At 46.7% G+C, this 13,260-nt stretch overlaps 1 protein-coding gene across 5 annotated transcripts in view; it reads left to right on the forward strand.

Moving 5' to 3' along the window:
* The window catches only part of CPEB1 (cytoplasmic polyadenylation element binding protein 1), a 443,269-nt gene that overhangs the window by 12,875 nt on the left and 417,134 nt on the right, over positions 1-13,260 (forward strand). Inside the window, exon 1 of one of the 5 annotated variants that reach the window (XM_086959195.1) lies at positions 9,541-9,660. The exons of the other annotated variants lie outside the window; for them this stretch is intronic. Within the exon in view, the coding sequence (XP_086815321.1) occupies positions 9,541-9,660 (120 nt within the window). Of the gene's footprint in view, positions 1-9,540; positions 9,661-13,260 lie in introns of those variants that run through there. 5 annotated transcript variants of the gene reach the window in all.

Consider the following 13,260-nt stretch of genomic DNA (forward strand, 5'->3'; position numbering starts at 1 on the left):
CTGTATGGGGATGAGCGGAGTTGCGCTTCCAAGCAAGCTATAACTGGGGATTCTCTTCCCCCCTTAGTTCCACGGGCATAAATGTTAAAAATGTTTAGAATGACTCTGCCCTGGGGATTTCTAAGCACAATATTTAGGAGGTCAGGGCAGTTAGTGTCCTTCTCCTCCACCCTACAATTAAGTTCGGTGGATACCCAGATTAACAAACCGCCAGAGGGACGGCCCCTACCAGTTGCACTTTCTGCTGCCGGCAAAAAGTGGGTGGAATAACCCGCCTTGTGAAGGGGCACCCGACTCCAGGTTTCCTGGAACAGGCAAATGGAGTATTGCTCCACACGCTCGCTCCAATCCGGCAACGCCAGCTTCCTTTCGAGGCCCGCAACATTCCAGCTGAAAACCCTAATCTGGGGGTCCGTTACAGCTGCAATGCTACAATCCTCAACAGGGGGTGACAAGTCCGCAAAACCCACATCAAGGGGACCAGGCGGAGAATTATGGGAAGCCCCAGTCTCCCCCTTCCTCTCTACAGACCCGGCTGTAGCCAGAGTCTGCAGTGGGGAGGAGGAGCCATTGGATCTGTGGTATGGTGTTGACCCAGCGACAAAGCCTGGGGCCACAACATCCTCCCCCGGAATATAACTGAGTCAACAACTCCCAGGTCCCCAGTTTGGTATCACTGGAGCTGGGCATAGCTGCTGAGAAAGAACTCCCGGGGTCAAAGGGCCGTGGGCAGTATTTTCCTTCAGAAATTGGCCCCCTGGGCTGCCCATGAAGGAGGGTTGTCCAAGGTGGATGGAGGGGGTGGTCATAATAGACCGTGGGTAAAAAAATGTCAAATCGACTATGTCGATACCCGAACCAGCCGTGGGTTGACCTTGGGAGCATATAAATTGGGCAACCCTAGCATCTTGGAAATTTACAACCACACAATCCCCTTCAAGCGATTTTTTCCCGTGTCCAATCCAACCCACCCTGCGTACACCAAGAATAATTCCATCCACTCCCGCAGGCAAGGGCCTGTTGGCTTTCAGCCAGTGGATGACCTTATTCTTTAGTGCCTGATGGTTTTCCCGCTGGGTACTCCCAATAGGGGGGACTTTCGTAAGGATGACAACATACGGGTGGCACTCAGGGGGGAGGTTAACTGGGGGGCACTTACGTCTACTGTTCTGAGGAGGACCCAAAGGGAGCCGATTTGTAGGTGGGACGGGAATAGATGCAACCTTAGGAGTTGATGCGACACCACTAGTTGCATCAGATATGACAACCCCAGGTTGCGAAGTAGGGCCCGTCCCTCCCTTCTTGTGTTGCCTTGGGGCCTGGGTAGCCACCGGGGATATTGCTGCTGGGGGAAGGGTAGCATGCACGTGGGCAACACAAGTTGGAGCCTTCGGCTTTATCTGTCTAAGACTGACCTTTGGAGCAGCCAAGATCGTATTCCCAGGTGCAGGGTGCTTGGGCGGCTGCATCAGTTGGTCTCCCAGGGGGGGTATCACTGGGACCTCTATCCTATTGGACTCATCTAACCTATCAGTCCTATCCTTACTGGACTTTGGCTGGTGCTTGAGAAGGGTCTTTAGGGCAAAGAAATTGTCCCTAGTAGCCTGCTCAAAGCAGTCAAGCCTTTCCCCCAACCTCTTGATCTGGTCTATAAGTGGCAACACAAGAGACTTGACCATCTTCTCAAACGCCTCCATAGAGTGACCCACGTTGTCCTGAACAGGCGTTAGTGGGGCCGACAAGAAAGGTGGTACTGTATCAATGACAGCCGGAGCGCAAATGGCTGTCCCTGTGGATACCAGTCCTGCGCTGCTCTGGGGGGGAGGACCCCTCAGGGGCGGGTACCTGGGATGGTTAGTGGTCTTAGATGGGCAACCCTTTCTAGTGTAATTTGCCCTTTTCCCCTTCCTTTTAATAGGCTCCTGGATGGGTTGCTTTTTAGTCGGAGCTTGTGAGACGGGAGCAGGAACCTCAGGGCAGTGCAGGGACTGTATGCCGAGTGAGCCTACTAAAGAGAGCTCATTGCATGGATCCACAAGCACAGTACATGGACTGGTACTGTGGACACCAATCAGTGAGCTTTCGAACCCCTCTAAACCACCCATTGGAGGTGCAATAAGGGAATCCCCAGGTAAATCCCCAAGCAAAGGTGCAGGGGAAGTAGGATTTAGAGGGGACAACACTATTGCTGGCGATGGACTTTTAGCAAGAGGGAAGTCAAGTGAAAGGCGCCGTTCGGATATGGCAAGTTCATTGTCTATGACAGCCGCCACCCTTGTCAGGAATTTGTCCATAGAGCCAAACATAGCACCCCCGGGGGCACTCTCCCCGCAACCCCTCAAGGCCTTACCGGAGCGTGTAGACATGCTGAGATGCGGTACCACAGGTTGAAACCGGTACGGTAGATGAAAATGGGGTGGCCCTGCACTGCCTCCTCCTGCCCCGGACGGCCACAGACGGCCCGCCCTCTGCCCGGGCTCCGCCCGGCGCTGCCCGCGCGCGTCCCGCGACGCGGATGGAGAGCCTGGCCTTTGTAGCGCCTCCGGGCGCGAAGACAGCGGGAAACCGGAAGTGCGCGCTGAGCCCGCTGGGAGCTGTAGTCTCCAGCCGCGCTGATGGAGTGATGGCGGCGAGACTTACAGCGTTGCCCACCCAGGGACTGGCGCTGTGTGCAGGCGTGTGCTGGCGTGCAGGTAAGGGTCTCCTGGCTCCTGGCTTGTCCCCCGCTCCACCGAGGGAGAGCCTGGCCTTTGTAGCGCCTCCGGGCGCGAAGACAGCGGGAAACCGGAAGTGCGCGCTGAGCCCGCTGGGAGCTGTAGTCTCCAGCCGCGCTGATGGAGTGATGGCGGCGAGACTTACAGCGTTGCCCACCCAGGGACTGGCGCTGTGTGCAGGCGTGTGCTGGCGTGCAGGTAAGGGTCTCCTGGCTCCTGGCTTGTCCCCCGCTCCACCGAGGGAGAGCCTGGCCTTTGTAGCGCCTCCGGGCGCGAAGACAGCGGGAAACCGGAAGTGCGCGCTGAGCCCGCTGGGAGCTGTAGTCTCCAGCCGCGCTGATGGAGTGATGGCGGCGAGACTTACAGCGTTGCCCACCCAGGGACTGGCGCTGTGTGCAGGCGTGTGCTGGCGTGCAGGTAAGGGTCTCCTGGCTCCTGGCTTGTCCCCCGCTCCACCGAGGGAGAGCCTGGCCTTTGTAGCGCCTCCGGGCGCGAAGACAGCGGGAAACCGGAAGTGCGCGCTGAGCCCGCTGGGAGCTGTAGTCTCCAGCCGCGCTGATGGAGTGATGGCGGCGAGACTTACAGCGTTGCCCACCCAGGGACTGGCGCTGTGTGCAGGCGTGTGCTGGCGTGCAGGTAAGGGTCTCCTGGCTCCTGGCTTGTCCCCCCCCTGGCTCCTGGCTTGTCCCCCTAGGTTCTGGGACAGACTATGGTCCACCCCAGATCTTCTAAACTATAGGGAAGAACTAAAGCAGATTCTTAGTTATAATTGTGTAGGCAAAATCCCTTGGCTGTCTATTAGATGTGAATTGCTAAGTGTAGGATTACAGGCAATGTGGGAAAATCCGGCGTGTGCCCAGATATCTCGCAGAATGCTTACCAAAATCTATAAAGAGAAAGTTGGAATGCTTTTTTAGAATTCAAAATTCTTACTTTGAGGATTTTATGGACGTAGTCTTCCCGATTTTAGCAAGGAAACTTTTTATCCAATGGGGACAAGGCACCTTACCCTCAATGCACTCAAGTGGTCGGCCTCTTTTAACAAGTCGTGCCCAGGTTGCAGCTGTGATAGAGGATGAGCTTCATGTACTCTTCTGCCCAGCTTATACCAAATCAAGAAAATATTGGCTGTTACCACTCTGCAGAAATTTAGGTTTTAAACATTGTTTAAATGCGTATAGAATTTTCAAAACAAATGCATAAAGTACCATTGTCTTTGCACTATCAAAATATTTGCTAGCCATGTGGTGTAAGCGACGACAATTAATTGATACTGATTGCTAGACTCAATGTCATGAATTGATTGTTCTGAATGCAGTGTTATTTTTAAAGTAATATTATTATAATATCTTTAAGATAAGATTGTATTTAGTTTTTATGAATTCTTGCTATGCGTATGTAAATTAATTTTATAGCTATCCTCTTTTATTCTGTACTTTTATGGCCATTGGCCGAAATAAAGAATTTTTGAATTGAAGTTACTACACAAAGCAGACACAATAACTTAAAGCAATGTTTAAAGTACGCATGCAGTACCAAAGCAAAGTTGAAACAAAGATTCTTAGACAAATTCTCAAAAAAAGAGTAAAATGACAAAGCCAACAAAATGAATCAGGTACATTGGTTATTAATTTATTATAAATCACACCAAGAAGCGCTAGGGACGATGATAGTCTGATTGCAGTATCTTAGGAAGACCCCCTACGTGAAATTTCAGGGTGACCACAACAGATCAGGTTGAATGTACCAACGAGGTTCTTCTTGGTCAAAGTTTACCTTCTGACTTAAGCTTTGTCCTGATCCACCACAGTAGTACACTAAATACCCCACAACCTTTGCGAAGGTACTTGCATAACAGGGTATCAGGCAGAGGCAACAGTAGTGTCTTATCCAGTCCAATCCAGTGGAGAAGTGTGGCTCAATGATTAGAGCGGCAGACCCTGATGCAGAGGTCTAGCCCAGGACCAGAGTTCAATTCCCCGCCTTGGCGGTCTTGGGCTCAAAATTCCACGGACCTGATAATTCTCGCCTCGGTGCCTATTCCAATCATGGAGTCCTACTCTGCAACTCTGGGCAATAGCTTGCTTAATCTCCACAACGGCCCCCACAACGCTAAGGATGCCTGGCCTCCACCTTGGTGGGTGCCCAGGAGTGGACGCCTCACAGGGAAAGCCAGGATGGGTTCCACAGCGGTATTCGTACAAGCGCCTTGACCTTTGCGAGTGAGTAGTGTGCTATACAAGTATCAATTTATTTTTATTTATTTTTTAACCCCCATGTCAACTGGGTACTTAAGGAAACTGTAGCTTGTTGTCTTCTTGTAGCCACTCTGGTCAGTCCACGTCTTCATCCTGGATACAAGAAGCAGGTCCATTCCTTCAGGGCTCTTCTCAGACAGCAGGTTTAGTTCTCTGCTTATCTCACCCAGTGCCAGAAAGTATTCTAAAGTGGGGTGCCTTGAAAGGTGATTTTTATGCCTTGCATGAGTAAGTGGTTGGGTGCTGCCTGGCTCCGCCCTAACCAATAGGGTAAAAGTTCACAAGGCTCATGATCTTGCTGCAAACTGGCCCAAAATGCTGTGGATCAGGATGTTTTTTTGATTATTATCTTTGGTCACACTAAAACTTGGGCTATGAGTGTACTATGGCAATCCTAGTGTCCTCCCACATTGAACACTAAAATTCAGTTAGGAGCGAGTACTGTACCTACAACAAGACTAGTTGTACAAAAGCAGAGGCCTTAAACACGACAGTGGTAACACATTGTCTTGACCTATTTCTCTCTGTTCATAGTGTTATATGAAAGCCCAGCTGATCTTTCTGGCTTGAACACTCCAGCAGGATTTGTGTCAAAGGGTTCCCATAGCACCTGCCCTGCGTAATCTGTAGAGTTCAGAGTATTCATCTGCCAATTCAGGTCAACCTATTTGCTCCTGGGTGGCATTTCACACATTTTCATTGCTGAAACCTGGCTGGGAGAAGCTAGAGAGCCAATGCTAATCTAGCCCTAAACTTCATGCAGTGATATGGTTACTTTCTAAAAGTTACTTTACCTTTTTTAACTTCAAAACCTGACTTCATAATTGAATTTTTGTATTAACTAACTAGTAAAACTGGTTTAATTTTTGTAGATGGTCCCCTTCTTAAGACTTAATAGTAGTATTTTAAACTGAACACTCATTTTCCACATAGGGTATCTAGGACTGCTGCAGTAAAAATAGCATTTTGGTGTTAGTTATTTTAAGGACATGTTTACATTAGATTTCTACATGTTGTATATTTAAATACCATACACCCTGCCTTCCAGGCTACAAGGTGTACATAGGGTGGCTCAATATTTAAAAGGGAGATCTTGACCTTTCAAAGGGGTTTGACTTGTCAAAATTCAATTTTTATACTGTATAGTCCTCCCCCCCCCCCCCCCCCCGGACCCCTTTTACTCTTACAGGGAAAGCCTGAAGTGATGTTTGCACTACCACTTTAGTGGATGGCATAGTAGTTGCTGCAGTTCACTAGTGAGTATACAAAAGGTGATGGATGGAATCCTTGATTTAATATCATCCACTGGTAATTACTCGGAGCCTCATCCAGTCAATCATTGTTTTGCACACCATGCCACCTCAGTTTGGACCCAGCTATAAACAAATCAGTCTTCACCTTTCCCCAATGGGAACAGTCTAACCCGAACTGCCCGGCCCTTCCTGAACTGGAACCAAAGTAAATACAGGACCAGTTTTGCATTGGTTGATGGGTCATCAGCCGAATATCACTTGGTTCCCGTGACTGTATGCACAGTACCCACTTTTGGGCATACCTGTCCCTCTTGGGGCCACATATGAAATTATACAAAAGGTGATGGATTGAATGTTTGAATTTATCTTAACCACTGGTAATTACTCTGGCTGCATACCTAGTGACACTTGAACTTTCAAGTCCTGAGTACACTTTGTACCATATTACTAGAAACGTATAGGTATATTTAATATGCCAAATAGGACCATACCAATTCAACCAGGTTTAAATGGGAGCAGAGACACTTTACTACTTGATAGAATTAAAATGTAGTTATAATGCCAGTAAAAATAAGGTCCAGCAAAACTTTAAAAAAGTATATGGTAACACAAATGATTATTTCCTAAAATCTACACACATTACCTGTGGATGGTATAAAGCACCAGCAATCCAGACCTAAAAAGCAGAAGGCTAGATGGGACAATTGCTTATTGTGGCAGATTCATGGTATGAAACAGCTCACTTAAACTTCAGTCAACATTTCAGTTACCAAGGATGCCGCCCTTCAGCTGTGGTCCTTTTATTTAGCATGACCCTCTGAAAGTTGTAATCTGGATTCCTTTCAACAATTAAATGCGAATAAACCATACTAGATTAGTGTGGTTTCATGTAATGGTTTTCTATGGCTGTTATATGTTCATGTGGTTAATCAAAGAACTAGCTATGTCTGTATGCTATGTATCTGCAGGAGAAACCTTTGGACCTTGTGACCGGATCACAGGTGTTCCATTGGGCCTTGAGACCCTTCTGGGTGAGTAGCGCGCTATACAAATGTCTTGATGGAGACACAGCCAAAGTGCTAATAAGTCCCGACCCTCTGGCAGAAGTCCAGGGAGTTTTGTCCTCTGTAGACAGGAGTACAAACGGAGGAAATATCTTACATGTGTCAGCACCTTAGCGCGTGCTTCACATACAGGGGACTGAATCACATAGATCCCTGTAACACCCTCACACATAGGTCCTGAAGAAAGCCAGTTTAATAAAAAGGTCTGGCTGAAACTAGCTACCACACTGGACGTGTGAGACCATAAGTCAACACCTACACGTCCCAAGCCTTTGTTTTTAACCTCTGCCTGGGGCCCATCAATAAAGTAACCATTGGGGACCCCAAGGACAGAATTTTAAAATCTCACGCAACACACCTGCACAGCACACTCTCCGTCCAAAAAAGCCGCTCCACAGTAATCTGGCGTCGCAGCACACCTGAGGCGCACTCGGTGCCTCGGGTGGGTCCCGATGAAGCATGCCACCAACTAGGTTGGTGGGTGAGGGCCTTCATACTAAACCAAATGGTTTCCCATGCAGACACATAGCATACAGACATAGCTAGTTCTCTTTGATTAACCACTATATCCCAGGGGAAACAACTAGCTTCTCTAGTTCCTCTCTCTCCTTGATTAACAGGATAGTATATGTTCATCCCACCTGGCACAGGTTGACTTGCCAACTCTGGTTTATCGAATGTTCAATGACCTATAAATCACTAGGTGAGCAATTGGTAACATGTTCAATATCACTTGGTCAACTGTAGTATTTCCTTTCATTGCATGCTATTGGTGGTTTTGATGTATCCTTCCACGTGAATGCTTGAATTGTACTGCATGGGAGACTCGTTAACTATAGCCCTTTCCATATGCTCCATTGGGCTCCCTCCCAGGTAAAGTCTGTCTTGAATGCAGGTAGCATGGGCTCATTACCGGCGGGTTCAGACAACTCAACAAAACTGTTCAGTAAATAACAGTGTACAAGCTACTAAGCTTTATTGCAGTCTCACAACCCTTGGCATCAGGCTTGTACAACCGACTGTAATCCAACCGTCATCAGAACTGCTCAACATTCCAATAATACAAACACCTTTTACTGCTTCTAAACCACCTTGTGCACCAGGATAACCAATGCACTCTAATAGCAGAGAAGTAAGGCAGAACACGAAATTTACATCAAGTAAAACACAACCCTAACCTTCTGTACCATTGTAAAGGTTTTGTTGTCACCAAGTCAATCGAGGCTATTATTGGTATTTGAAACCAGTGGTTCGTAATGAATCAACCTTGTGATAAATTTGAGTCAATCGTGCTGTGGTGTTAGAGCAAGATTTAGTGAATGGGTTGACTTCACTGCATTTGAAGCCTTGCATGTGGAATGCATACTACTGCCACAGACAAACATTTTAAACGACGAGAGTTGATTCATGTTCTTGCTGTTTTGGTGCATGAAATGCTCACATGTTTAATTAATTGATGGGCACGTAGTCTCTGAATGTTCATGGAGCACACGTGTATTTAGTGAGAAGGAAACATCGTATGGGTCGGAAAATCCAACTTAACTTTATAATGTAGTACTAGTAACAGGCGCCCCAGTTTTGTTGTAGTGGCAGAACACACATTTACAGGCCGTGTTAAATCTGCAGTACATAGCCTGCAAAACGTAATTGCGTATTTGCAGAACATTGATTAAGTTGCTAAGTGACTCTGGGTATTGCCTTCGGATGTGGGTACAGTCCGTTTAGTACTAGAACGGTTTGCCTTTATTGGACCATTTGGTCAGTGATTGAACACATTTTAGATTTTAATCCATGTGCAGCACCTTGCAAGCCCTTGTATCCTGCTCTATTTTTAAAGGGCGGCATTACATAGGATGAGCCATGCGCTTTTTGTCTTTAAATGTTGCAGCACAAAATAATTCCATAGTTGCCACTACTAACATGGCTGAAACGCGCATGCACTGCAGCATTTGGCTGGTACGGCTTTATTTTAATTGAAAGTCTGTTCAGACCATACATTTGTTCCTTGCATAGTCTGCATGTCCAAGTTGAGGCGTGCGTAGTTTCTACTAGGCCCCGCAGGTTGGAGCTCCCCCTTGTTCTAGAATGTCTCAGACTCTTTGGAACGCTGAGGGAGGGGCGGAAGAGCTACGTCACGCGCTTGCCTGCACAAGGACCGCCACGTGCCCACACCCGAGACATTCACGTGCTAACGCGCGCAGCTGTTATCTTGTCCCGTGCCTGTAGACTGCGCACGCGCCGAGACGAAAAGATGAGCGCATGGGCGTCTCAGCGGCGCGAGGCCCGAAGGCCCTCTGCGGGGAACAGTGACGGAGGGTATCAGGAGTGGAAGGGGCTATGTGGCCTGCTGCAGAGCTGGCAGCGGAAGCAGGTAGGGATTGGTTGCGGTAATGTACCGTGACTAGAAATGCGACACGGCCCAATTTACACCAGAGTAACTGGATTTATATTGCTGAATACGGACGGACGCCCAGGGTTCAAAAAAGTGGTTGGCTTTCCGTCAGTTGTTAGACTATGGGTGCAAAACGGATCATTAATTAGCAAGAACCTTGGTCTCCGACCTGATGGCCAATGCCTTATTGTTAGCCTATTTACATCAGTCGGAAACAGTTATGTCTCGCCACACCGTGCCTTCGACGAACCCTGCCTCCAGACTAGGCAAGTTTTTAGGGTCTACGTACTAACGAGACGTTTGCCAAGGAAAAACTAAACTCGTGAAAGGTTAAAACCTAGCCAACCTCTAAAAAAAAATCAATATATTTGTATAGATTGTTTTCTTCCCACCAGAAGACCTAAGGAGAGCACTTGCATACTGCAAGATGTCTCGTCTTGTTTTAAATACAGGCAAGGACAAAGTTGGGTTTTCAATATTTATACTAAACAATATGCTGAATACAGGGAGGCTGTGTACATCCAGGCTTAGTCCACTACACATTGGAGTAAATATGTACTCACACGTTATGTCTAGGCGTCGTGACCTTCAATGTGAAGATATCACTTCGTGACTCCTGATAGTAGTATGGGATATATAGCCATGATCAAACCACCCACGTCCCCACGGTTTAGTGATAACCGTCTGAAAATGCAGCTGTCTAGTCGGGGGTAGAACGAATTGTTTACATGCCAGCTTTTAGAAAAAAATAAGGTCAAGTTACAAATACAAGTTTTAAATATGCCCATTAACTTATTGAAATTAATAAGTTTAAACTAACAAGTAAAGCTAGATTTACCTTAAATTGATTCTCCTGCTTACATCCGGAGTCTTGGCAGGCATTCATCATGTGGAGGTTGTGTAACCAGCAATACTCCAGTATTTTTGGTACTTCTAAGATTTGTGCAACTCAATGCCTTTTATTCTTCTCTAGAAGAATTCTCTAGTAGGCCTTAAAGAACTATGCCACGCAATTAAATGTCGAGCTACATACAGGTCCTGCAAAGTTGTCTGCGATGAATACTGGAACCTAATGTTGTATTAAGTCTTGTATGAGCTGTAAGTAGTGCTCAGCAGTTGGCATCTTAACGCATGTATTTTGATTCAAACCTGTGGGCATTGGATTTGGTATACACCTTCATACTACAGTCTGACAACTACCAGACCATATTTTATGCAGGTGGCCCTGCTACATAGATGGGCCTCTGCAGAAAACAACCTAGTCCCTTATGTTTAAAGTAGATTAATATTGACTTTTTTAGCAGAAGTCTTAATCCCCAAAGGTGTCAGTCAAGCAGATTTTTTTTGATTTTATGGCACCTCTGATGCAACATCAGACCACAATTTTGAGCCATCCAGTTGCACGTAGAACATGCCCAACACTAACTTCTTCTATATTGAAAGTAATATGATTATTTAAAGGTTGTTAGAAATCAGTTCTTGGTTTCTATGTAGTATCCCTAGAGGAACGTTATCAACATTGATTCCTCTAAATATCTAGAGCAATAACTTTAATAATTCCAGTGAGGAGTTGGCAGTTCAGCTATTTTTAGGTCTAGCCTATAGCAGCAGCATGTATGCGCTGCTCGCTTTGAGGTATGAAGTGAAAGCTCTGCCCACTCTCGACCCATTTTGTTTTAATTGGCTCGGGTCATTGTCTTTTGTAAATGCGGCAGTCTGATTATGAGACTTGTTAGTCCCTCCATATGGCCATGCCGTAATTTGTCCCCTCCCATGGCTACTGGCCCCTTCGAGTGTTACACAGTACGTAAATCAAATAAGGAAGGAGCATACCTATTAAACAATCTATAACACAATTTTTCAATAACTATTTTTCAAATGATTCTTACACAGTACGGTATGTGTTACTTAGACTGAGCACTGCTGTCTGTGCCTTTTCTCCCCTGCACTCCTGTTGTCTGTGCCCCTCCTGTCCATAATACAATGCAATATGTCTCGCGCAAACGCAAGTCCAATTGCATTGTAAATGCTTGTTGTAGATTGTGTTGACTGTTAGAAGGTGGTGAGTCTTATGGCTAGCACATAATTAGAAGTGCAGCTTTTCTGAAATTTTTTAAGATTTTTTTTTCCAGACCAATGCAAAACAAATCAGTGCAGTGATGCATTGAGTACTTTCATAGTATTAATGGTAGCCTTGGGGACAAACTTCCCTGGGGAGGGTGAAGGCACTATGGCGAGGGGGTGACACACATCAGGCATCCACATACGTTAAAGTCCTTCATGAGGGGATAACTCTAATGACTGAGCTATTTGTACTTAAGTGAGCCCACCAGCAGTAGAAGGGGCGGGTACATCTGGGTGCCGGAGGGTTACTGGTTCAGCCAGTCTAGTTTGTCTCATCGATCGCATCAGGGGCTGTCATCTCCTCCTGTGGGTGGCAATCAGACTTGTCTCCCAGGAATGTGTTGTGGCCACTTTACATGTCTAGCATATCACCCCAGTACTCAACATCTCTCTGCGCTATGAGTATGAACTCTTGGGAGCCGGCAATCCAAGCAGACAGTGTCCGTGCCGGAGTTCTACATTTACCTTTCTCACCCTGCGCTCTTCCTGCAGAACCTCTCCCCAAAATGTCTAATTGCACCCAGATCCATACCATATGTCCAAAGTCTGCTGGATTGCACCACATCTAGCACAACCAATCAATCTTGTTGGATAAGCCTTATCTATGCTCTGTGGTGTCAGATATAATCTACAGTGGAAGAAATATTGTACCTGCTTAAATCTGGTATTACTGCTTATGTCTCACACCTGTGCCAAAGCTATATTCCTCCACCATAAGTGGTGTCTCCAGTTCTCCGTCCCAGGAGGAACTTTTCAGAGGTGTATATAAGGCCAATTGTTTTTAAGGTCAGGCATTTTTGCCAGGAGAGATTTTTGCCTGGAAGAGCCTAGATCTAGAATCGCCTGTAAAAGTTGGGATTGGTACAGCTGCTTTGGGCATGATGTCCAGATCTCGCGACTCGTATATTGAAAGAACTGTCCCCGATCTACATTGTAAAGAGTTTCAACCTCTGGCAAAGTTACCATTTAGAAATTGGTCTCTTGCTCTCTAGAAACCATCCTCCAGCCATTTAGAAAAATCAGTGGAAGACTATGCATGAAGAGGCACAACCACAATTAGGAGGAGCTTGGCTTAGGGCGCCAGCTTTAATAACTTCATGACCACTTTTTCCCATGCATGGAACACCTGGGTGACAGAGGTCCTGGCAGGAGCCTTCTACTGCTCACGAGCAGCTTGGTAATCAGTGGAGGCAGAGTGATTCCTTCTACCATTTTGGTCTGTCGTCCCACCATAGTGCAGCGTCTTGCAACTGGTCTCCAATATTGTAGTTGGATATCCGGAATTCCAAGGGCCTCCCTCCCAGCTAAGATTCAAATTCTGTATCTCCAGGCAGAACCAGGTCATCTTACCCACCCACAGGGTTCACTAATATTGTGCCAATCTGCCTTAATAGTGTGGAAGGCAGCACATGACGAATTGTGCATGGCATAAAGGGAGAGGGTTAGTAAGACATT

Source organism: Lissotriton vulgaris, chromosome 2_2, assembly GCF_964263255.1.
Source record: "Lissotriton vulgaris chromosome 2_2, aLisVul1.2, whole genome shotgun sequence".
NCBI classification, from domain to species: Eukaryota; Metazoa; Chordata; class Amphibia; order Caudata; family Salamandridae; genus Lissotriton; species Lissotriton vulgaris.